The 26,862-nt window shown below is 46.8% G+C and overlaps 1 protein-coding gene across 1 annotated transcript in view; it reads right to left on the bottom strand.

Moving 5' to 3' along the window:
* AGRN (agrin) overlaps positions 1-26,145 on the bottom strand; it is a 238,378-nt gene extending 212,233 nt beyond the window's left edge. The window contains exons 1-2 of the mRNA XM_035118024.3: positions 25,573-26,145; positions 13,585-13,846 (exon numbers count right to left, since the gene is read on the bottom strand). Of these exons, the coding sequence (XP_034973915.3) occupies positions 13,585-13,846; positions 25,573-25,794 (484 nt within the window). The 5' untranslated portion in view covers positions 25,795-26,145. The remainder of the gene's footprint in view (positions 1-13,584; positions 13,847-25,572) is intronic.
* Between the last annotated feature and the right edge of the window lie 717 nt (positions 26,146-26,862).

Raw genomic sequence — 26,862 nt, 5'->3', positions numbered from 1 at the left:
AAACAGAGCTGGGAAATTGCTCATGCCTGAAACCACGGAGGCCTGCTGCCAGTCAGTGCAGCCAATGCTGAGCTAGATGGACCGGTGACAATTGCTCATGTTAGGCAGCTTCCTGTGTGATTCTTTAAAATACAGGGGGAAACCAAGGGCAACCAACAGAAACCACCATACACATTCCATCTGTATGAAACTACCATGCAGGAGCAAACAGACAACCCTACAATAATCCCGCAAAATCTAAGAGCAGCATGCACTTGCTCACGGCAATCTTATGTTTTCAGACTGAACACAGATCCCAAGTGGGGTGTTTACAGCTCCAGTTGACTTGCACAACTCCATCCACACCCCTTGATGCTCCCTTTAATAGCTTCCAACCAAACGCCCCCGTTTAGGTTTGCTCAGAGCACACGTGTTTGCCAGCAAAACACACTTTTGATTCGTGTGCGTTTTCTCTTTAAGCCCCTTCCCCACCACGCTGCCAGAGCTGTGGGTGCCCCTTGTCTGAAACCCCCGAAGCGCCGCTGCTGCCAGTCAGTGTACTCAGCTAGGGAACCTTGGCAAGAGTTAATACTTATCATCCCTTTGGAGCTGCTCTGCATTCTTTGTGCTTTTTGTCCTTCCAGGCTGTGACCCTTTGTGATTTACATTTCTGACTCTCTCGTTTCTTTTCTTTTTGTTATGCTTGCAACTTTTGTTGCTGCTGCTTGTTAATAAATTAATTTAAAAACTAAGAACAAATCCCAACTGAGCACGAATAGTGTTGGGTGAAAGGTGGGGAGACCAATCAGCCAGGGCCAATGGCTGGCAGAGCAAACTCACGCTAGTTATGCCTCCATCCTCTTATCTGCAGACTTCTTCAAGGGGCAAAACTGAGACTACAGAGGAGGACGCTGACAGCCAGGACCACACCCTGGACAGGTTGCAAGTAAGAAAGCAGGCAGGTGGGTTTCTGGCTGAGGTCAGACTGAGGTAGGTGAGGCAGTGTCCCACTGCCCTGTTGCACCAAGCCCTGCCAAGTTGTAAGGGTACCTTTCTATAGGATAACCATGTGAGCTACCAGCAGCTAACCAAGGTATCTTTGATCTTTTAACATGGTTGAGTTCTCTCCGCTAGCTTGGACCAGTTCCTAATGCAGGGTGCTAAACGGTTGCAATGGGCATCCATAAAGAAAGGGAAATGTCAAGCAGCTCAAAAATCCCTCAAGGCTGGCAGGAAAGAACAACGCTCAGACAACACCCCCCCCCAAACTCTGCTTCTTTATGCCTCTGCACCCCCACCCTGCGACAGACAGACATAAACGCACACAGACACAATAAAATCAGCCACAAATCAAAATAGGCAAAGGCACAGCCAGTCCTCTGGATCACTTTCGGCTAATTAACATCCTCTGCCAAAAATAAAGAGGGGGGGGGGAGTCCAGGCAGAGGTAGACTAATATTAGATGGGAATGAATTTACCGCAAGTCTTGTAGGAATATTTAGAGCCGCAATGCCATAGCAGAACAGAGGGAAGGAGGAAGAGGATGAAAAGAAGGTAGAGTGTGAGAAATGAAGGAAGCTAGAAGGAAAGGGTTTAAGGCAGGGTGGTCCAACACATGTGGCCCTCAAGGCCTTTTTTGGTGGCCCTCAACATTTGATCACCTACCCACCCCGCCTTCCCAAAGCCAGGTAAGCGTGCTGGGCTTTGGGAAGGTGGTGTGAGGGCTCTGACAGGGTCCTCCTTCCCAAAGCCTAGCTAGGGCTTTCCCAGCTTTGGGAAGGAGGTGCAAGGGCTTTAGGACCCTGTCAAAGCCCCATGCCTCCTTGCCAAAGTCCAACATCTCACTTAGCCAGCTTTAGGAAGGCTCGCTCCTGCCCGCCACGCAACAAGGCAGTGTGCAGCCCTCGAGCTGTACGTCAAAGTACTCTTGTGGCCCACTTGGTATGAAAAGTTGGGCCATCCTGGTTTAAAGTAAACCAGGCATCCCCAGATCTGACTTAAATCTCCTCCCCCATCCCACCCACCCCTCAAAATCCTTATTCAGCATTTAGGTGTGGTCTGGGGGGAGTCCTGAAGGCCTCAGAGGGACCTGGAGGGTTGCATCTAGTTTTTCGATATGAGGTTCCAAAACCTACACCTATAGAGAACCTAGTTCTTACCGAGCTGATAAACCTATCTCTCAGTCCTATTCTCCGATTTTGGGTCCCTGGATGATGTTGGTCTACAAGGCCCATTGTCCACAGTGACCAAGAGCCAGGTGATTATAGCCAACGGGTCTCCAACCCTTGGTGAATTACGGACTGTGAAAACAGGCTCGAGCGGATAAGACCAATACAGTAGTGGGTCCAATGGTCAAGAAGGCAGTTTCTGCCTGTGCTGTACTGAGGGGCAGCTGGGAAGGAGAAGGTCAACGAGGAAAAGGAAAACTTATCCTAAGCCTCAGCTACCTTGTGGGATTTCTTAAGAAGAAAAGGCTAAGGAGGAAACCCTACAACAGTCCCTAAGATGGTTGGATGGCGCCTTGAATGCCTCCTTCAAGCAACTCCTGCAGCCAAGCTGGTGCCAAATATATTGCTCTGTCTTCCTTTGGACCGCCGGGGTGGAGGGTGGGTCTTGTCGTCTGGGCAGCCCAGGGCCTCCATACATACTGCCCAGGGTTGCACCCAGGGGCAGGTCGTTTTGGTGCTGCTAACACAGTGGTTTGACTTCACCCCAGGAAGCACACTCCATTGTTTCTTGAGACAGACAGATGCCAATAACCCAGTGGTGTCAGCTACCTATTGAAACGCTACAGAACAACTTGGTCTCAGGGTACAATCTGAAAGCAAGCGAGGTCGCCACCTTGCTGAAGGTAGTGTTCTTACTGGTGGCCTGGATGAGACTGTGCCCGAGAGGGTCTTAACAATCAAAATGGCGGCCGTGTCTGTAGCAAGAACTTGCCCAGGGTTCTGAAACTGTCAAGAAAGAGCCTTCCGTAACTTAACCTAAATGCTAGTCTTAATCCTAATGAGAAACTTTAATATGCTTGAACCATAGTCATTTGCGTCACATTGTGACATTAAGAATGTATCACACTTTCCCTCCGAGATAATAAGGCACCACCAGAAAATGCCATTTCAACTGACCTTTCTGAACAATACACCTTGATTAACAGGTGTCTATATTTTGAGGTGTGTGTGTGTTTTACTCCCCTTCATTCCACTGGGTGTTCCTCCACCCACCCCTCAAAGGCTGGGGTTCATCATCATCTCCATTTACAAGGGGGGGTGGGAATGAAAGCCAAGCCTACAATTATCGCTCCATCAGCTTGATGAATATCACTGTGGGGGAAAAAATCTTATGCAAAACTTTTGCCATGTAGACTGGAAAATAGCAATGAGGTCCCTGTTGAGCTCATGTTCAAACTTTGCTAGATTTTAAAGTCAACAGGGGGTAAAACTGAATTTCGGGAAGGGGGAAAGTGAGAAAAGTGAACATTTATTGAAGAGGGGAAGGGCAGAAACACTGCCTTCCACATGCTCTTTTAGGTTTTTTTCTTTTGGGGGGGGGGGTATTAACTGACTTTGTAGTTTGGCGTCAAAAGAGCCCGCTCAGGGAATTAACCAAATTGGGCATAAATAATTGAAGCGTCTCGAATCGTATTTCCTCGCTAATCAAAGAGAGTGGCTCAGTGTATAGCTGAAGAGGCAAATATATAGAAAAATTAAAAAGAGAGGCAATTTTGATGAGGGAGGAGAGGAAGTGTGATGTGCCAGCTGAAAAGAGAACAAAATGGATTCTCCGAGACCCTTTTGCTTGGAGAAGGGTCCTCCCCTCAAATTTGTTCCTGGGTGTCCCTGGGAGTCATCTTCAAGGAATGTGGGTTTTTAAACACAGATGCATACAGAACATATAGCAAAGGTAAACACGCCAAAGCCGAACTCACACTTCAGGACAAGGCTGTGAAGGAAAAAGGCAAGCCCAGGCAAGCTCTGTGGAGGTGCCTGGTTTCTCCAGGGACTTTAGGATAGCAGTGCATAGTAAAGAGGACATAGGCTGGAGGTGGAAGAGGAAGGCAATCTTCGGCCGAATGTCTTGGTATTTAGCAAAATTTACGTGCCACTCAATTGCAATAAAACCTCCAAGCGGTTTGCAAAAATTAAAAATTAAAAAATGCAAGCACTAAAATTATCAATAAAAGGTATTTTAAACATTCAAAAGATAATAGAAATCAATAGGAAGCTAAAAAGAGATTAAAACACATGCCAACATTGTACACATCGATATAGGCTTGCCTAAACAAAATGTGGCATCAGTAGGCAGAGAGTTCCAAAGTGTAGGTTCTACCACACTAATATTGTTTCTTACAAGTCCTGAATCAGTAATATGTGACACTTGTAACAATGTCAGTTCTGCAGATCATAGCGTTCAAGTGGGGTAAGGCAATCCGGGAAGTAAGCGGGAATAATAATTAAAAGAAAACTCAAAACATTCCAGGTTGAACATATCAAAATACAGTGGTACCTCGGTTTGCGAACCCAATCCGTTCCACAGAGGTGTTTGCTCTCTGAGGCATTCGCTTGCCGAAGGCATGCTTCTGCGCGTGCGCAAAGCGCCAATAGAGCGCTTTTGCGCACGCGCACGCTGCGCAGATCGCTTCTGCACTTGCGTGAGCTGCGCTTATCGCGTCTGCGCATCAGAAGCCGCGGAACCTGGATGTAAACATTTCCAGGTCCGCGGCGTTCATAAGCGGAGGTTTCCGTAATCGGAGGTAGGCGTAAACCGAGGTTCCACTGCAGAATTTACCAGAGAAGTGTAGTGTTTAAGGCTCGAGTGAGACCAGGGTTTCTCTCTTTCACTCCAGACGCTAAAATCTGCACAGGAAAGTTGGAGGTTGGTGTTCCCCTTGCTTTTCGGATATGGTCACCTTGCATGTGCGTGAGAGTCCCAGACTGTACCCCTCTAGCAACTCAGATGGTGCTGTGGCTGATGGGAGTTGCAGTCCAAAACATCTGGAGGGCACCAAGTTGGGGAAGACTGCATTAAGCTCAAAGTCCTCGTACAGCCCCCGACCCACATAAAAAATAAAATAAAAGGAGTTGAGATTCTGAAAAGGAGGGCCGGATGTTGCCAAGATCTTCAATAGTGACCCCAAGGCACTGGCCAAGCCAATTGTTAACATTACATGTTTCTTCTCAAAACAGAAGTAGTTCATGGGCCACAGGCCAAATAGCCTGACAAAAATGCATCAGGCTACCAGAGCAAGAACGGTTGGGAGTGGGAGTGGGGGCTTGCGGGGCAGGAGGGGTGGGAGAAGAAGAAATGGAAACAGAAGAGTTTAAAAAATAAAAAAGACATCTGGGTCATTAACTAGAGAAGTTGTCTTTACTGATCCCACACAGAGGAAGAAGAAAATTCCATGTGCAATGGGTAGGAGGCAACAGCAAGAGGCAACAAATTTCCTCCTACGCAAGATTAAAACGCAACCCCACTCTGCATCCAGCTGCCACAGTCTCTGGTCATAGTGGCCAATGGGCCCATTAATAAGGCAAGCTGTGGAACAAAGTGGTAAAGTCTTAGGTGGACAACAACAAACACGATGGCTCAGTAGATAGAGCATGAGACTCTTAATCTCAGGGTTGTGGGTTTGCCACGTTGGGCAAAAGATTCCTGCACTAGATGGCCCTTGTGGTCCCTTCCAACTCTACAATTCTTGGATGATATTATATGACACCACTTTGCAGACCGTAGGGGTGTCAGATGCATGCAGTCGCGTGAAATAAAATAGACCAATCCCTGCAAGTAAAACCAAGTAGATCAGAGAGAGAAGGTACTAGCCTCACCCGCTCAGTGCTATATACTGATTTCCTGCTTTGTTTTGGTATTGGTCTCACAGAGAGGTGGAGAACCCCTTTCAGCCTGAGGGCTATATCTCCTCCTCAGCAACCTTCCAGGGGCTGCAGACTTGTGGTGGGCACGGCCAAAGGCCCAAGTAGGTGGGGAGAATAAATGCAAATTTTACCTTTGTGCACTAGGCTATTTTCTACATACATGATCAGAGATCAAGGGAATAGTCCAGATAGGCAAAAACACTCAAGGGAGGTGTAAAGCAGGGTTGGTGAGGGCTGTGGTGCGGGGAGCATTCCAAGGGCCAGATAGAGAGGTCTGGAGGGCCATAGACGGTTATTTCAGTTGCAAGGAATCATTCAGTTGCAGAGAGCACACCTGCCTATTATTCTGAAAGAAAACAAACACACAACTTTCCGAATTGAAAAATAAATCTTTCCAGTTTAATTTAGACAGATGGGAGGTTTTTTTGAGGAGGGCAAATATTCTAATATATATCATGCAGCAGGCATGCATCCAGTAGCCCCCTGAAGCCTCCACAGATATTTAAGCCCCCTCCCCACCCCCAAAACATCCACCCATAATAATCTGAGCAGCAGGAGTTCCTCATAGCTAAGCTACCATTTTTTCACAGCTGTTGGAGGAACTTTCTCAGCCTCTTTCGAAGATGCAGTGGAAGCCCTGGAAGCCCGTTCACGCCAAAAAGAACAACAGAACCCCACATTTTAAGGAAACAAGGCCTCCAAAAGGATCGTGGGGGGGGGAGGGGAGGAACACCGCCACAAAAAAGGCCAAGGAAGGATTAATATAGAGAAAAGCAGGAGGTTTTCCAGAGAGAGAGATGCTGCGCTCAAGGGCAGGAGCATGGGAAAGAACAGGACCCCGGATTCACCAACCGCCGGCCTCCATGCCAGCGATTTCCTTGCTCAGAGCCACCCTCCAGGAGACTCTTACAAGCTCTTTTAAGGACTCTGAAAAGGGAATTTTGCACGGGCTGCTTTACAAGAACAAAGCCTCTCAGTATTAAGAGGGAGCCTGTGCAAGGGGAGAGAAGGAAGAAAAGGAGGATGGAAAGTAATAAAGAACAGGCAGGAAGAGAGCAAATAAATAAAAGTGGAAACATACACACAAACTCATCATGCAGACAAGTCACAAGGCAGGCTTCTCCAACCTGGTGCCCTCCTGATGTTTTCGACTACAATTCCCATCGGCCCCAGTCAGTGCAGCTGGGGAAGGCTGTTCTAAAAGCTCAAGGTGTTCTTGTCAGTCCATAGAGCCCTTAACAGCTTGTGGCCAGTTTACCTGTGCAGCTGGATTGCAGGTGCCACATAATACCTGTGGAAATTGTAAGTCTGGCAGCACCCACACTTTGGAACTCCCTGCCTACTGACATCAGGCAGGCACCTTCACTGAACTCTTTTCGGCGCTTGCTGAGAACATTTTCATTTAGGCAAGCTTATCCACACACACAGAATGCTGAAATGTGTTTTAATCAGGTTTTTAGTTTATCATCGACTGAATGTTTTAAATAAGTTGTATATAAAAATATCTTTTATGGATAACTTCATTGCTTTATTCTTTTTGTAAACCACTTAAGAGGTTTGTTTGTTGTTTTCTACAATCGAGTGTCCTATGAATTCTGTGAAATAAATAAAATAAATTTTAAAAAGATGATAGGATGGATAGGGTACCAAGACCCCAACTGGCCATGGTGCTCTATGCTAGTTATGAACTCTCAACCTGGCCAACCTCACAGGGTTGTTGGAAGCACAAAATGGCCCCATGTTTTATCCTCCTTGAAGGCTGGGTATGATGAAGTAATCAAGAACACAGAAGTTCTTGGGTCAAAGGTTCTTCTCGCAAAAATGGCCAACGTGGAGGGCAGGCGTTATTTTATTTTTATCAGTTCACTATTTTGCCAAAAGACGAACATAAGCATCTTATTCAGAACCCAGCAGAAATAATACGCTCCAAGGGCTAAAATCTAGAAAGCTTAGGAAAATTAAAAGATCTTCACTTGGCACTATCAGGACTTTAATGTAGGCAGCACAAAGCAAATATTGCTGGGGAGGGCATTCCACAATTGGGGTGCCACCTCCAAAAATGCCCTCTTCCTTATGTAACCACATTGTTGTTTAGTCATTTAGTCATGTCCGGCTCTTCGTGACCCCATGGACCAGAGCGCGCCAGGCACTCCTGTCTTCCACTGCCTCCCACAGTTTGGTCAAACTCATGTTCGTAGCTTCGAGAACACTGTCCAACCATCTCGCCCTCTGTCGTCCCCTTCTCCTTGTGCTCTCAATCTTTCCCAACATCAGTGTCTTTTCCAGGGAGTCTTCTCTTCTCATGAGGTGGCCAAAGTATTGGAGCCTCAGCTTCAGGATCTGTCCTTCCAGTGAGCACCCAGGGCTGATTTCCTTAATGGAAATTTCCCCTTGTCTTTTAGGTAGGGGAAACTGAAAGATGGTCTCCTATGAAAATATGAAGGTCCATGCAAATATCCAGGCAAAGCTCGGTTCAAGACATCAAGACACGAAACAGAAGAGCAGCAATCAGAACAGGGGCTGTGTCCCCCCCCCCCCAATATATGAACCACACATGACCAGAACACCAAAACTTACCAAGCCCATTAGCAGGGTTCATTCCATCAGTGATGCTAAAAGACCAGCTCCAACAGGAACTGTTTCTATGCCAGTTAGTCATTATAACAACTATTTCTGAATCTTGGCTTTTCCCCTCTTCCCTCCACATCTTTTCTCCCTCTTGGGTCGTGATTTTTATATTGTAAGCCAGTGGGCAGTCTTGCTTCAATTTATTGTATGTACACCACTCTGGGAATGGTAAATAAATTGTTACGTACCTACAAATGCTGCAGATAGCATTTAAAAGAGGCATCCGCCCATCCTCGTTCACAGAAAAGAATGAATGCCTCTTCTCAACACAGGCATGCATCATCTAAAGACGAATAGGGGCTCTTTGCTCCAAAACTGTACTTTTATTGATATACAAGATTTATGCAGATTTAATCAAGTCGCTGATTAAAATTCGCAAAGATCAAACAAGTAATATTTCTTTGATCAGGTTAAGTGCCCTATACAGAGTCCTTCTTCAGGTATTCAAGATGTTCAAATAAGACGATGTTACATGTAGAGACAGATGTTAACCCAGTAACATTGAGCGATCTGTAAAAATAAAACCAAGGTTTCAGCAGGACCTACCGCAGACTGGATTATACATCAAATGGCATTCTGTATGCCCTCGTTTAAATTATTCCCACCATTTCCTCCTCCTCTCCCCTACAAGTACTGATATCTGGATGCTTGTTTCTAATCATGAGGTAGGGCAGGAATCCTGATTGACCCGGGGTATAATCAAAGTTGGAAGGGACCCCCTGCAGGCAATCTAGTCTGACCTCTGGATAGAGACAGAGTTTCCCCAGCACACTGCTGTCCAGCCTCAGATTAAAGACCCCCTAGTAACAGAGAGTCACCCTCCTTACTCATCCCATCTAGGAAACTGCTTTCATTCATCAAGAAAAAGTCTCCTAGTTTTCAGCTGAAATCTAATGTCTAGGTCCACAGTTTAAAGTTGGCTCGTTTCAGACAAACCACAGTTAAAGATTAACCACAGTCTGTCAGGTTCTGATAGCACAAGCCACAGTTAACCAACAACAGAAGTGAAAGCTTCCGAATTTTTCTTCAATGACACATTGGAAAGGGAGAGGGGAACATCCAAGCCTGAGGTCAGGATGGAATTGAGCACATCATGCTAAACCATGGTTCACTGTGATGCAGCAGAGATTAGGAAGGAAGATCAGAAGTGATTTAGAAAATTGGATTGCACTGTCTTATACAGATAGATTCTAGAGGTGCAATGTTTGGAAATTATGTGGGCATATCCACTGATATATTCTTTTGGCCTGAAGTTGTTTTCAGTGTCAAATTTGTACTGGCAAAACCACTGATATCTACAGGTGTCCATGGGCTTCTAAATTATATTCCTGCAGCATGGGTATTAATGGCAGGACAACAGAAGTGGATTTTGAAAGCCTTGCACTTGGAGCCTGGAACCAGGAACACACACCATCTATTAGGCAACAGGACCTCGCTGCCCTGGCTACATTTGAACACAATTCTTATAAATGTCAGCTTCATGTAAATTTCTATCTGGATTACCGTACTTGTAAAGATTTATACGTTTAAATTAAGATGCATGCATTAATGATGATTATATTTCTACAGCATGCTCTCCCATCAGCATGAAAGGGGAGCCCTATAGCCACTGAGAAGTCATCTTCTCACCCTTTTATGCTGAATGGAGCCAATCTTGAACAATCACAGAAGGGAGTGTGGCTGTAGCCACTATGAAGAGACCCCACATTTCTGAATTCACCACTCACATAGCTGTATCCCACAGGTGCGACAGAACATGAGGCACCTCCAGTTTGATAGATGCCTGACCCCAAGTGACACAAACATAGCTGCCAAGTCTCCCATTTTCCCCGGGAAATCCCCGTGATTCTAGCTGTTCCTAGCTGAAAAAAACGGGGTTTTTTGTTTTTCCCCAGTTTATTCTGGCGCGGTGGCCATTTTGGAACTGGGCGGAGCATGCTCAGAAGCGACTTTTGATGATGCTCTGCCCAGTTTCAAAATGGCTGCAGTGCGACTTCTGGCGCAGCGGCCATTTTGGAACTGGGCAAAGCAGCATCAAAAGTCACTTCTGATCATGCTCCGCCCAGTTCCAAAATTGCGGCAGCGCTACTTCCGGTCTGCTATTTCCGGCCCGTTCCCTTATTTCTCTGACAGCAACTTGGCAGGTATGCACAAAGCTCTCTGGCTTGGTCCAAGGTCCACATGACTAAGAGAGCAACAATTGCAGCTGAGTCAATTCCCCAGGAATGAACCGAGATCGCCCTGCATATAGGAATGTCGACATTTTGCCCTCACAGGGCAGTCTGTCCGTCCCCGCCGCCCCCTCTTTCTTATCTCCGTTTCCTTCCACAGAAACCTCAACTTGAGAGTCAGACGCACTTAGGCCATACACAAAAAATACTCAACTTTCTTTGCAGCCAACAATCGGAAGGAAATAAAGAGACACTCATCCTGATGGGAAATTGGTGAGGGATTAGTCAAGTCGGGTGAGGGGGAAAGGACCTTTCAAATGAGTGAAGGGAAAGAAGAGGGAAGCCGATGCAGAACATTAGAAATCTCAGCTCTGAACCAGAGAGTCACCAGTTCAAAAATCAAATGCATATGCCAAAGTTTCCCAAACTTCTAATACCTTAGAAACATAATGGAAGCCCTTGAAAGATCAGATTTGGCCCCTGAGCCTTTTGGTTGCCTGGCCTGGATATTTCTCTTCCCTCCTCCTCCTCCTCCTTTTGTGTCATATCTCTTGGATTGTAAACCAGAGCACAGGGACTGTCTTACATTTAATTGTACAGCTTTTTTTTTTTACCACTGTAGTTTATTATTGTTGCAGAAATATATTTTTAAAAAAATAAAAAAGGTACAAATTGTATGTAAGCTACCCTGGGAAGAGAGGGATAAAAATGTTCTAGTAGCAGCACTAATAATAATGGCAAGAAGCTCATTTCAGCCTCAAGTCTTTAGGAGGCTTCTCCCTCCCTCTTCTTTCTTGTTTGTTTCAGAGGCCCCAGAAAGAGAGGAGTATCGAGGCAAAGACTGACTGGAATGTTTATTTGCTGGCTCAACCAAGATTCCAGCAGCCTTCTGTCTTATTTGCTCACCTGCTCCTTGGGCTGAATTTGTGGGCTCTGCACGAGAAGTGGATTTCTTTGCAAAAACAAAACAAAACTCACACAGAAAAATCAATACAGCCTTTGGGGCCGAAGCATGAAGTCAGGTACATTTCAGAAATGCAAGCCCACATGTTCCTAAGAGACATTGGATTAATCATGGGTCATACTGGGGGCCACCTCCTACCAGTAAGAACATCATAAAAGCGTAAGAAGAGCTTACTGGATCAGGCCAACGGCCCATCAAGTCCAGCATCCTGTTCTCACAGATGCCTGTGAGAAACCCACAAGCAGGACTTGAACACAAGAGCTCCCCCTCCTCCTGTGGTTTCCAGCAACAGGTTTTCAGAAGCAGAAGCGCCTCCAGTTGTAGATGCAAAGTATAGCTAGTTGCCATCGATAGCCCTCTCCTCCAAGAATGTGTCTGATCCTCTTAAGCCATCTAAGGTTAGTGGCCATCCCTGCCTCCTGTTCCATGCCATGCATAATTCTATATACAGTGATGCCTCGCAAGACGAAATTAATTCCTTCCGTGAGTCGCTTCGTCTTGCGATAATTCCGTCTTGCGAAGCGCGGTTTGCCGCGGCAAAAAAAAAACCCGCAAAAAATTCATCTTGCGAAGCACTGCCATAGAAAACTTCGTCTCGCGAGTCACCAAAAACATCGCAAAACGCTTTCGTCTTGCGAGTTTTCCGTTGCGCGAGGCATTCGTCTTACGAGGTACCACTGTACTTCTATCATGTCTCCTCTTACTCGCCTGTTCTCCAGCCTAAAAAGTCCCCAGAATTGCAACCTTCCTTAATAGGGGAGTTGGTCTAGCCGAGGCATCCCCAAACTGCAGCCCTCCAGATGTTTTGGACTACAACTCCCATGATTCCTAGCTAACAGGACCAGTGGTCAGGGATGATGGGAATTATAGTCCAAAACATCTGGAGGGCCGAAGTTTGGGGATGCCTGTTCTAGCCCCTTGATCCTTCCAGTTCCTCTTCCAACTCTGCAATATCCTTTTTGAGATGAGGCCAACAGAACAGTACACAGTATTCCAAATGCGGCCGGCACCATAGGTTTGTATAACACAGCATTAGGATACCAGCAATATTATTTTCATAATCAGATGAAACATCGGAGCAGTCAACTAGACAGGAGCAAAAGTGTGCTTCCTTCTACAACGAGGCTCCTAAATTCAAATTGGAACACAAGGTTCATCTACAGCAACCTGTTTCCAACAGAGGCTGAAAGAAAGAAAAAGTATACAAACACAATAGCAACCCCTTCTTTTAAACCCCGTCCTCCAAAGCAAGTGTTAGCGAGAGGTAAACTGCCTCTGAACATGGAAGCTCCATTTAAAGCCTACGCTCCAATCTGGAACATATTCGATTTTACCCTGTGCCCTGCTTCCTAAGTCAAGATTCCAACTACAGGTAATGCCCAGTGAGATGCAAAACCATTTACAGATGCCGCTCTCAGAACTGCTTCCCATTCCATCAAAAGATTTAGGGCCCAGAAAGCAAAATCCAGCTGAGCCAAAAGTATCACCATTCATAACACCACAGCCCCATGGGACACCGTAATTGGGTCATATACCACAGCAGCACAAAATGCGGTACCATGTGCAGTTTCCTCCATAAGTTGGGATTTTTTTTTAAGAACACACATCAAGTTCCTAGTCCTTCGTGATTGTGAAATCATGCTTTAAAGAATGTGAGAGACCTCTGGTGAGATCTCAGACGTTGATGAGGTGGCTGAATGCGATTTCTAGTGGTTGGGAGGGATCTTCAATGTCCAGCACAGCACTCCTCCACCCACCCCGGACAAACGAAAGCAGAAAAAAAAACAATACGAAGCAGCAAACGTGGTGTAGAAATAACAAGTTATTTGCCCGAGGTATGCAAGACTGCAGAGGGCATTTGCCCAAACATACCAAAACCTTTCAGCATACACAAAATCTAGCCATGCAGGACAGGCAGGTTGAAATCTGCACACATTAGGCAAAGCCTGAACAGCAAAAACAACAGACCTACCTTCCACACAGTGCTCCACCTCTTCCAAATTGCGCAGTGTAATCCTCATGAGGCTTGAGTTGAGCATCAGTTCGTTCTTGTGAGCAGGCCACATATAGTGCGGGGCAGGGTTGACGAAGAAAATCCGGGTGTCTCCTGTAGACACTTGGTTGTCGCAGATCAAGGGATCCCCAAATCCACCAATCATGACTTTGTTTCCACCTTCCAGGAGGATCTCATGAGTCACAACCTCTTTGCCTTTCAGATACCGCCAGACCCTCACCTGGAGAATGAAGAAGAAGGCAGGACATTTATTATTATAAAAGCCCACCAATGCCTGCTAGATGCGATGGTTGAGATGAGTGGAGAACCTCAGGCCTGGTGCAGGGGGCGGCTCCAGGCTTCTCTGTCAGGACCTCAGGACTCTTCCCCCACCTCACGTCCCATCCCTGGGGCTTTGCACCCTCCTCAGGTGTTTTTGCCTGGCTGAAATGTGCCCTTGAACTGCCTTTTGCTTGCCTGGACAAAGGGACAGTGTGTGGTGGTTTGTATGAAGAAAAACTGGGCTACTGTGCAATGATGAAATTTGCATTAATTGATCTGCACACTTTTGGCCCTTCCCACTGCTGGTATGTGGCCCCCCGGAATGTTGTCCTCAAGGAAATGTGGTGTCTGGACTGAAACAGGTTCAGAATCAGGGCTATAGGAAACCTCAGATTCAGAACCACTGTGCCACCGAATATCAGGAATAGAAGGAGGAGAATCCAAGTGGGCACTCTGGGAAAGAGAATGCCTTTCTAGTGAAGCAAAGGCTACCTAAACGTAAGTGAATGCTTGTTCCTTTTTTAACCACCCCCAACAGTTGAGATGGAAAGCTCCTTAGAGAAACAGACATGTCTGCCCCCTTACATTACTTTGTCAAGTGCATGCACTTGAAAAACACAGTAAATACTTCTGTGATGACAAACCTTTGTTAAGTGTTATGTCCTTGAAGGGTTGTAGCTCTGCTTTGCATGCAGAAGATGGCAGGTTCAATCCCCAAGTACTGTATGGCTGGGACTATCCCCTACATGAAACCCTGGATAGCCACTGCCAGTCAGTGCAAGTAATACTGAGTTAATGGGACCAATGGCCTGACTCTGTAGAAGACAGCTTCCTATGACTCCACACCTTTAGACAACACCGTAATATTTCAACAGTGACCGCCCCTATTGAAAACTGGGCCAGGTCCATGTGTAGCAAACCCCCAAAGCCCCAGCCCCATATTCCTTGGGGTGGCTTTACATCTCTGCTACCGAGAAAAGAGAACCATTGGCACGGGTGGAAAGGCAAGCTGGAGCACAGGAGGACTTGATCTGATGCCATAACCGAATCCACAGGCCTTTTTATTTCCTGTCTGGGCACATCTCAAGTATACGTCATTATAGACATGGATGTTGCAAGGCGGCCACTTGCAATTCCCTATTGCAGTACACATACATACAGAGAGAGAGAGAACCTCTACAATCTGAGACAGCAAAGACAAACTATCGACGTTTGCCGTATCAGCACTACAAACCATTGACGTTTGCCGTATCGGCACTACTTCCATGAGAGGAAAAAACAGGCACTCAGAACCAAAACAGAGAACTCTAAAGCTGAGATGAGGACCCCTTTTCATCCTGAGGGCCACATTCCCCTCACAGAGACCTTTCGGGGGGCACATGCTGGTGGTGGGCGGGTCCAGAAGTAAAAGTGGGTGGAGCGACAAATGTAAATTTTATGTTCTTACGGTAGGCTAGTTTCACATACCGCTGTCTACCCTCCATCCAAGAGGCATGATCAGGGTTCAAGGGCACATTCCAGTCTGGCAAAAAAAAAACCACAACACTTGAGGAATGTGTGAAGCAAGCCGAGGGGCGCATGACATGGGGAGAGCCCTGCGGGCCAGGTGGAAAGGCCTGGGGTGGGGGTCTGCATTTGGCCCCCCCAAGCCTGATGCATACCCTTGGTCTTTTTACAGCTGCAGGGAGGGTGTAACAAAGCTCCTCTCCTTCATCTTGCACTCAATTTTAAAAAACCAACAAACAAGGGATAACAGTACTCTTTAAATCACACAAAAAGTGCCAAGCTTCCGGCACCTAAAAGCAAATCTGACCCCCTTTTCAGTGTCAAAAATCCCAACTGCAGGCCTTGTTTTCCTGGCGCAAACATTTTCCACAGACTGGTGAACTGCCAGACCCACTTCAGTGGAGAGGAACAATCACAGACCATAGCTTGTCCCCCCCTTCTCACTGTAATCAGCTTGGGGGTTTTGTTTCCATGATTTTAACACCAGCAAAGGTGCCTGTTTGCGAATAATCTGGGGCGAGCTCGCTGCCTCTGACAGGGCACAGAGAACGTGGTAATAAACATGCCGAAGCTCAGGTTAAGAGGGGCCACCTGAAGCCGCAGAGAGTTATGGAATGCATCTCTTCCCTGCCGGGAACAGAGCCAGTTCCAAAGCTATGCCAAAGGAGGCATGAAAGGCCCTTTGCACCAGCTGCTTGCCAAGGTGTGCCCTGCAGGTACACTTTACCCCAGATTCAAGTTGAGGCAAGGGAAGAGAAAAGGGAAAAAAGAAAACCACAGGATGAACCCCACCCATTTTATTTGCAAAGGCACAAGAAAAAGGGATTTGCAGCTCAACAGGGAAGGCAAAGACTGGCCTCACATCCCAGTTGAATGCAAAGAGATGCTTGGGTACGCTGTGCACATAGGATGGGGAACTAAGGAAGCCCAGTACTGTCTACACTGACTGGCAGCAGCACTTCAGGGTCTCAGGAGTCTTTTCCCCAAACCAACATAGAAACGCTGGGGATTGAGCCTGGGAACGTTCAGCATGCAAAGCAGATGCTCTAAACTTTGAGCTATGGCCCTCCCCACTAACTCCTGGTCATTCCCACCCCAAGCATAATTTATCTGAGCAGAGTAATTTAGATGGGAAGGCCCCTCTGTCTTTTTAGTTGGTACTGTTAATCAATTACAAGGCAGAATTGTTGCTGATCTACCGCAAGTGAGTTATAGATTGACCAGTAGATCCCCATCAGCCCACCTCTGATAAAGAGAAGTCACTTGATTTATTCATTTTGTATGAGTACACTGTGACTCAGTGGTATGCCTTAAAAGGAGGTGGTCAGTCCCCAGGTAAGACGGGGAGAATATCCCCTGCCTGAAACCCTGGAGAGGCACTGCAAATCAATGCAGACGATGTTGATCTGGGTAGACAAATGGTCTGCCCCAGCAAAAAGTAGCATCCTGTGTTTCTATGTTGTAAGGGAAGGGATGTGGCTCCATAGTAGAGCAGCGGCTTTGCATGCAGAAGGTCCCAAACTCAACCCCCAACATCTCCAGGAGAGAACCCTACCCGAAACCATGGAAGGCCACTGCCAGTCAGTGCAGACAATATTGAGCTATATGGATCAAGGGTCTGACTCAGCATAAGGCAAAAAAAACCCAAAACCTGTGTTCCAGCATCTGCAGAGAGAGAGAGAGAGAGCTGGGTCAAACTCTGCAAGCAGCATTTTCAACCCTCTGCTTCTCACGAGGGGGATGAATGGATGGGATGGGATGGGAAGGTCATATGTGCAGAGACACTGAACTCATCAAGGGCAATTAAGACTCCTTGCACAGTGAGTCACCAGGCACGTGAAGAATTTATTTTAAAGGGGGGGGGACTGTGAAGAAAGAGACATAAGGAGATCAAGCCTGGGAGATAACAGTGGCAGTTCAGACCCTTCCAGCGACAAAAGTGTGCTTTAGAGAGATTTATAAAGACAGGGAGAGCAAGGGCCGTGGAAGACAAAAGTGCTTTTACCAAATATCTTGTGTTTAAATTACAGCTGGGAGCATTAATGGGTACATCCAATCAATTAGCTGAGGATGGAGAATTCCTATTAAAAATGTGTGTGGGGTTAATTGGACAGCCATTCCCCTTCTTACACACACACACACACACACACACACACACACACACACACAGGGAGGGGAGGGGGGAGGTCTGCCTTTTAAGGGAGACCAAGGGTTAAGTCCTATTACCTTTTGCCTTCACATCCCCATCTCCCAAACCCACTCCCATGGGACTGCTATGACATCACGGAATATTCACCACACATTCCGAATACTCAGGGGTGGGGGGGTGGGGAAACATCAGCCATGGAAAGCAGGACAGGAAGGAAAGGAACAGAGCTGTCTGCAACATGTGGCAGAGGGATGCAATTTTCTCAGGGACACATATGAGGAGGGGGTGCAGCGGGAGCACCTGGGTTAAAATAGCAAGCACTGACTGTTGACCTAACACACACAGACACCTCTTCCCCCCACCCCCCATGCTGACAAAGAGCCCTGTGTGACTCAAAAGATCAGATACAACATTCCACACAGGAGCTGGTCTGAGCAAAGGGGGGGAGGGGGGAGCACAGCTCATACACTCAAGTATTTCGACCACTGGCTTCTGACTCAGAGAGCAGACAATGAACCTGGGTCAACACACAGAAGGGCGCGTGCACACACACACCTTGATTCTTCTCCTCGCTTAGTCACTCCATCCAGCAACAGGGAAGCAAGATGAGCAAGTCCCCATCCCAGCATTTGCCCTCTGTCCTTCCTCCCCCCACCCCCACCTCGATTCTTAATCAGTTGGCAGGGAAAGCAATGCCTGGAAGCAATCCGCAACTGTTTAAATAGCATTAGCTCTAATTTCTTTCATTGGCGGTATCTCACTCATCTTTTGTGTATATTGGTGGCATCAGCCTGGGAGGGTTAGGATTTAACCAGCAGAGATGGAGAAACGTCAGCGGAATGCACAGCATATCTTCAGAGAACACTTTGACAGCGGACCACCCAGTCCTTTTTAAAACATTCCCAACTGGGGGAGATGCAGAATTGGAGGCGGCAGGTGGGGGAACATCACGCCGTGAAGCAGCCCGGCCAAAGGTTCTCACTGCAACACCTCAAACAGGTTAAAATCCAGGGTGTTGTATGCAATCCGTTATGCAACCTCCAATCACTGACAGAGGAAAATTAGGTACAAATTGGCCGATGAAAGATTTGTATTTATTTATTTTAATCAACACACCTATGCTATACATTAAATGCCTGCATAATCTCAATCTTCCCTCCCATGAAGCTGCAATGGGCAAACCAGTTAATCACCAGTAGAGGCCTAGATCCTGTTGTTGTTGTTGTTGTTGTTGTACGCCTTAGATATAATGATGATTCTATGAGATCTCAGCCCTGAGTGCTCACTGGAAGGACAGATCCTGAAGCTGATGCTCCAGTACATTGGCCACCTCATAAGTAGAGAAGACTCCCTGGAAAAGACCCTGATGTTGGGAAAGATGGAGGGCACAAGGAGAAGGGGACAACAGAGGACGAGATGGTTGGACAGTGTTCTTGAAGCTACCAATGTGTGTCTGACCAAATTGCGGGAGGCAGTGGAAGACAGGAGTGCCTGGCATGCTCTCGTCCATGGGGTCACAAAGAGTCGGACACAGCTAAACGACTAAACAACAACAACAAAAAATGAGGTCCTGGTTTTGGTTTCATCTTCTTTCACACCAAAAGGGCTCAGAATGGCACAGATGGGTCCACCACCATCCCCACCGCTTCTCCTCTGTAATATCCTCAGAAGAGCCCTGCAAGGCAGGTTCGGTTGAGGACACAACTATACTTGCCAAGTCCAGCACAGGATTCACAATTATCTGGTAAGTAAAGGCAGGGTACTGGAAGCTCTAGGGCTTATCTATGCCCTGCCCGCTGATTTACCCATATGAATACAACCTCCCCAAGCCATTTTTAAACAGGTCATCATCCCCCTGCCCAGCTTTTGGAACAGAGGCATGCCCTGCTTGTGGGAGGGAGGTCTTTTGCAGGTGCTGGATTAGGCCTCACTCTCACCCTCCAATTTTCCATCTAAAACACACACACACACACACACACACACATCTGTATTTGCCAAGGTATAGCTTTACCCAGATAGAGAAAGGTGTAAAGCTCTGAAAGGATTTCACCCCAGTTCTCCCTCTTCCAATATTTATTGGGGTGCAGACAAAAGGGGGTGTTTGGGAAGATGGGCTGCAACTGGCCACACACACACACACAGTGGAGATTTTGAGTTCCCGTTCATGAACAGCAAAACCTCCCCCCCACCACCACCATCATTTACAAAAGCTGTTCTTGGACTACAATGTGCTGCCATTCCCAAAATAACTTGGTAGAACAAGAAACACCCCCCCCCCAAAAAAAGCCTTCCCTCACGCCCTTAAGGTGTGTAGAAGTAGCTTGGCAATCACTGCAATCCGTAGCCAACAACAATTCAGGCAAATGCAATCTGAAACCGCAGAGAGCTGCTGAGCCTGGACAGTACTGAGCCAGATGGACCATTGGTCTGACTCAGTAGAAGACAGCTTCCTATGTGCCTCAGGCCATCCCCCGCTCCATGCTCCACACTTTGAAGGAACAGCTGCCATGCAAATTTGGAATCAGCTAGGTTCATACCTCCACACAAACATGTGGGGAGAGGCACAGCTCAGCTGGAGGACATCTTTTCTGCATGCCAAAGAACCCAGGGTCAATCCCCACACTCTCCAGGTGGTGCTACCTGAAGACATTTTGTGTGCACACTATCACTGAGCTAATTTCATAAGCCTACGGCTTCCATTCACTTATACCAGAGGCTGGGCTAACCTTTTCTGGCCTGTGGGGCAGATTCAGCCTGGGGAGGGGGTGGATGCAGTCAACCCACATTCTTGCATGCTCACACACAAGCAGACAGTGTCTGTCACCCCCCTCAGCAGATCTGGGTAGATTAGCGGAGGACAGGGGGTTACTGCCCGCTCTTCACTCATCAAATGACTGATGTGATGAGCCAGGAGGGATTCACTGACATCTCCGACAGGGAGCTGGCCTCTGCCTACTCCAGCTCTGCATCCATACAGTATTTTTTTTTTCATTTTGTCCCCCCCCCCACCAAAATCAGTGGGGGTCTTGAAAGCAACCCTTAAACAAAATGGTACGTTCAAAATTACCCCTTGACTGATGGCCACTGGGAGTGACGGGACGGAAGCCCAGGGAGGGCCAACAGCAGGTGAAGTCAGAGTCAATGATATTCAGTTGACCTAATGAGAAATAAAGCCAGCTACTTCTTCCTGGCTTGTCCCCACACTATGTCCTGCTCGATTCTAGTAGGGTGATACTTAGACCGAGTGACAGCAAAGGTTACCCCCTAGACAGGTTGCAAGGAGGAAATCAGGCACATGGACTCACCCTGTGATAAACCAACCTCCACTGCTCTCAATACCCTTGATCCTTATAAATAATAGTGTGTTAATTATTATTTTTTAAAGGAAGCTGTGTTGGTCCATAAGGGGGGGGGGGAATCATCATCAGATACTTAGAAACAGAAGATCTTCCTGCAGTTAACCAAGATTTCTGTTCCAATACCAAACACAAGCTATACCGGTAGCTTGTAGCGGCAGGGGTTATTTGCAGTGGTAATCAGCAGTGAGTCTGCAGCAACGGGTTAATCTTGAGGAACATTTTACAGCATGATGGCATCCAAACATATTCACGCAGTCGGTGTGACCTTTCCCTTCCTATCAAAATTCCTCCCCTGCCAGAACTTGCATTGCGAGCTCCGTGGGGCAGAGGGCTCTCTGGGTTAATCCTACTCTAGGAAAGCTCCATGCCTACTAACACTGCAATATAAATAAAAGAAATTGTCAGCAACCATGCTGGGTCACTCTTGTATCATTTTTTTTAATTACACAGGTTTAGTGGAAGAAGAGGGAACATGCTACACTCCTCCAAGCTGGTGGCTTTGAAGCTTTCCCAGCCTGGAAGTATAAAGTCAATGTGCTCTACTGCAGACACTTGGAATTGGGTTTGCTTAAAAGCAGTCTTGCAAACATGTTCCCTGCTCCGGGGTTAGCCGCACTTTTTAAGAAGGCTACTCTCCATCTAAAAATACATAATTATGTACTGAAGCTTTTCAAGTTGTTCAATGAAAAACATGTGTCCTTGCTTTTTTCTTTTAAAAGGAACTTGTTTAGATTTAGAAGAAGGAAGGTTACAAAGAAAAGACCTGCCATCAATCAAAGCAGAAATATACTGGTGCAGCGATTCTCAAGATTACATTTCCACCGACTTTGAGATCTAAACGGATTGCGGGCTGTGTGTGTGAGTGTGTGTTACCGGTATCAGCTGGTTTAAAAGTACAACAAGCAACATGAAGTGAGGGTGGTGCTCACCTTTCCAAATTAATCCACTGTGAAATCAGGGGGAGAGAGGGAGAGATGGACAGACATATTTAAATCAATCAAGTTCAAGTAATTGCTCTTCACAGATGGGAGGCTGTCTGCTGTGCCTCCGCATGAGTCAGTGTTCTCAGCTTGCCTCCTTCCATTATGACGGCGGTGGTTCATGAAGAAACCTAAGAGGGTGGGCTCCTCCAATGGTGGGTAATTAACTTTTTAATCTTTACACACACCCTAAGAAGTCAGGAAGCGACCATAGCTTTTCATGCCAGCTTCAATCCCCAGGTAGCATTGGGAATATTATCCTGCCTGAAATCCTGGGACAGGCGCTGCGAGTCAGTGTAGACAATATTGAGCTAGCTAGACAGACCAATGGTCTGACTCAGTATAAAGCAGTTTCCTATAATCCTATTAAACAAAGGGACATATCTCTGTGATAAAGCATCTGATTTGTAGGACAAAAGGTCTCAAATTCATTCCCCAGTATCTGCAGGCAGGACTGGGAATATTCCCATATGAAACCCTGGAGAGACAGCGCAAGTCAGGGTAGCAATACTGAACTATTTGGAGCGGTGGTCTCACTCGGTATCAAGCAGCATCTTATATCAACTTCCTTGGGTACAAGGATAAAGCATCCAAAGGCAAATGAACTTTGCATATACTTATTTTAGGACTGCAGATTTTAGTGAGTGATTCAAGCTTGCAGGGACACTATGCCTTACATCAGCACTCCCCAATGTGGCGCCTACCAGACACTGCTAGACTACAACTCCCATCATACGTGTCCATTGGCCATGCTGGCCATAGCTGATGTGATCTGGAGTCCAAAATTATCTGGGGTCGGAGGGAGGTTGCTTTACATCGCATAAAGTGCTCCATTCTTTCATCTTAGACTTACAGAACGGCGACCCAAACTGAGTGGCTCTGCATGCAGACAGTCCCAGGTTAAATCCCCCTGGCATCTACGGTTAACAGGATCAGGAAGCAGGTGAAGGAACTGCTGGACTGCAATGAACAAACAGTCTGACATGGTATATAAAGGCAGCTTCCTAAACTTGCCGTTGTGCATAGAGGTGGAAGGAAGCAACCTTCAAAGCGGAACAGAAGAACATCAGAAGAGCGCTGCTGGATCAGGGCAAAGGCTCATCCAGCCCAGCATCCTGTTCTCACAGTGGCCAACCAGATGCCATAATGGGAAGCCTGAAAGCAGGACCCGAGCGCAACCACACTCTCCTCTCCTACATTTGCTGGAGAGGCGTACTGCCTCTGACAGTGGACACAGAGCACATAGCCATTGTTGCTGATAAACACTGATAGCCTTCTCCTCCATGAATTTGTCTCGTCCTCTTTTAAAACCATCCAAGTTGGTAGCCTTCCACCCACAATGTCCAGGGGTACTTTTAGTTTGGATGCCCCATGCTGTCCTAAGGCTGAATACAGTCCAGAATTGAACTGACATCACACCAAGTTCAAGGCAGATTTAGCTACTTGGGTTGTGCACGCACCATAAATCTAAAGTGCATATTTCCCCCCCAAGGAATCCTGGGAACTGTAGTTTACAGGTGCTTGGAACTGTAGCTCCGTGATTGTTAAACTACAGTTCCCAATATCTCTTTTTTTGGGGGGAGGTGTGCTTTAAATGTATGGTGTGTACGCAGCCTTGGACATCACCGAGACCAAATTGGATGAAGTCCAAGTGTGTCATCTTAAATTAAGTTTGCGGATCTAGGGGGGGTTAAGACTCCACAGAGCCCACAAACCTCTTATCTTGTGGTAGGGTACAGACATTCTAGAGGGTGAAGGAAGAAGGAGGCTTCACCACCCAGCGCTTAATGAATTTGCAGAACTCATTGTTGCAAGGATGAAGCGATGGCTTTAACATAGGATCATGGGGGGGAATGTTGAAGGTTACGTCAGCCTTGCATACGGTATTACTATTTGCGGGGTCACTGTGGGCAACAAGGAATTCCACACAGGTGACTTGAACAGGTTGGCAGAACAGGGATGGCTCACTCTACCCCACCGGCAGCCATCTATTTCTGCCTTAGTCGCAGAGGATGCTAAACCCTTTCCTCCAAGGTCAGCATGAAAACCAAGGAGGTTGTTAGACAAAGGTCACTGAGATCCATCCCTCCTTTGCAAGCTAGTTTAATGGAAAGCATTTGTTTTTTACTAGCCTAAGGCTTATAGACAAGGTTGGGTACGGTAAGGTCTGTTCTATCAATTGTTATTAGTTGTGAAAACTATAGAACTTCCATATTCTGAGGCAGCCTATCTAGAAATACCAGCTGCAAAGTACAACTGCAAGAGGAGGAGCAATGCCTTCATGCCCCTAACACTTATGGAGGTGGGATTGTAGACTTGACCCAGAGCAAGGTCATTCTTAGGTATCTGTGAGACGCAATTACACACTTGTGAGCAAGCTATCTTGCTGGAGCCCACTGGGACTACTCAGAAGGAAGTGGGAAAGTGGGAAATAATTCCTGAGCTCCACTGAACTAATATTCGCTCACTTAACAAAGCCAATCCTATGGCCTCAGAAGAAATACTTGCTGTACCCAGTGGTGGTTGCTCTCAGATAAGTATCCATGCATACGGAGATGGGATTTAGCTCAGTGGTAGAGCATCTGCTTTGCATGCAGAAGGTCCCAGGTTCAATCCCCAAGGTACCCTAAGTCTGGGAGAGAACCCTGTCTGAAATCCTGGAGAGCTGCTGCCAGTCCATGTCAACAATACTGAGCAAGACAGACCAGTGGCCTGACTCTCAGTTTAAGGCAGCTTTCTGTGTTCTATAGTATTGCAGTGGGTTTTATTTTGGGGGGGTGGGGGTGGGATAATACATAGCAATTATTTATCTGGAACTTCGGCCCATTTCAAAATGTGCTTTTAAATTACTGGTTTCAACAAGCCGCTATCCTATTCTGGCTCAAAGTGAGCGTTGTCACCGGCACCAAGAGCACTGTTCTCCTACAACACCTTCCTTGCATTTTCTTTGGCAGCAAAAAAATAAAATAAAAAATCTTGCACTTTTATAAACTCCCCAGGAATGTACCAAAAACATAACCGTGAACAAGCAAAAGAAGAACTTCATACCTCAGAGACACCTTTTGTTTTTAAAATGTTCAGTTTCTATCTTTTAATTTTTCGAAAGTGGTAAGTCACTCAACTAAAAAGCAACATCACCCTTTAGTTCTCCAAGAGTTTTGAAATGGGGGTGCAGGAATGTATTTGTCCATTCACTTATTGAACATGAAAAAAACCCAGCATTTCAGTCCATGCCCGCCCACCCGAAAACTCAACTATTTCTTTGGGGGGGGTGCAATCAATGTAAAAGGCAGTTAAGGGCCTGGCGTCGGAAATAAAGTTCTTTCTAAGTTGGCCTCTTTCAGCCAGAAATACCAGCAAAAAAAAAGAGTTCCAAAGATGTCTAGTGGGGCTACTCGGATGTAAGTTGTAGTCTAGGAAATAGGAGTGGGTGTGGGGGGAAAATAATATTTTCCAAACCTGACTCCTCCCCAACCCAGTTCGTTCCAAGCGGCAGGTTTGCAATTAAGAGATCGACAAGTTGGGGGGGGGGGTTACAAATCATCTTTTTTTTTAAAAAAAAAAAAAGAGGGAGAGAGAAAGTTTTGCACGAGAGTGAAGATCACAACACAGAGACTCTGGAAGGTTTCAACCCAGCCAGGAAGCGCAGCCGATTGAGTGTGTGAGCCCACCTCCCTCTGCCCCGAATTACCTTGCAAGAGTAGGTCTGATGAACCGGATCCACGTTCACGATTTCCTCCACCGTCCCTGTGAGGACAACGTTGGCTTCTTCTTCCCTCCTCTCCAGTTCCCTCTCGGGACAACTTCCATTGCAACTGCCCAGCCACGATGCCAGCAGCAGCGGCGGCAAGAGGAGGCGCAGGAGGCGAGCGCCAGCGAAGGGGGACCCGGCGGCTCGCTTTTCCCACCCCATCGCGGCACAAAAGCAATCCGGGCGCGGGATGGGTGGGTGGGTAGAGGAGGCTTCCAAAAAAAACGGGAGAGAGAGGAGAAAAGGGGGAAGCAGCTTTGCTGGAGAGAGAGAGGGCGAAAGGATCAAGCCCTTACAAACTGCACAGTTGCACCCCCAAAATGGGATTCTGCAGAGGGAGGAAAGGAAGGTTACTTTTATTGCAAAGGGGGGTTAAAAGGAAAGCTGGTGGGGGGAGGAGAAAGCTAAAAGAAAGAGGGGAGAAAGGGATGGATTTCTAGCTCTGGTGAGGCAGAGTGAGAGAGAGAGAAAGAGAGATTTGCTTCTTCTGGTTTTGCTGCCCCTGCTTCTCTCTCTCCCTCTCTCTCCAGTGTGAGAAAAGGCAAAGGGGGTGGGGGGGTGGGAGGGAATTTGCATGCGATCTGAATTGCTGATAAGGAAAAAGGGGAGGGGGAAGCGGAGGGAAGGGTTTGCGAAAAGGAAAAGAGGGTGGGGGGAGAAGGAGAAGAAGAAGAGAAAGCCTAGCTTCGCTCCTGGCTGGCTCCCTGCCTGCTGCTCTGCTTCTGTCTTCTTTGCAAAAGCGAAAAAGAAAAAGAAAGAAAGAGCTGGAGTAATAAGGGGAGAAACGCCACCCGCAGGAAATACAGCTCACATCAGGTTAATGGATAATCAGGCCGCCAAACGTGATGTGACTTTTAAAGGTGCAGCTTAAGACGGTCAGAAGAGGAAGTGGAGCAGTCCTCTGCTTGGAGAGCTCAAGTGGATTTATTTTTATTTATTTTTTAAAAAAAATATCACAAGCCTTCTTTCTCAATGTGCTCTCTTGGCTTACACCTTCTGCTTGGATAATTAGATTTTATTTGTTATACATATATTTAAAACTAGGGTGCAAAAATCGGGGAGGGCTCTTGCACCTTTAATAGTTTCATAGAAAAGGGTGTTCGCTCTTCAACACAACAATTAAAGGTGCACGAGCCCCTCATCTTCTTTCAGATCTGACCACCAACTTAGCTTTTTTTGGTTTCAAAAAAAAAAGATGGGACCAATTCATGGACAAGGCTATCAGCAGCT

The sequence above is a fragment of the Zootoca vivipara genome, chromosome 6, assembly GCF_965207765.1.
Source record: "Zootoca vivipara chromosome 6, rZooViv2.hap1.1, whole genome shotgun sequence".
NCBI lineage: Eukaryota > Metazoa > Chordata > Lepidosauria > Squamata > Lacertidae > Zootoca > Zootoca vivipara.
The sequence above is the reverse complement of the archived record's forward strand: the minus strand, read 5'-3'. Positions and strand labels throughout refer to the sequence as shown.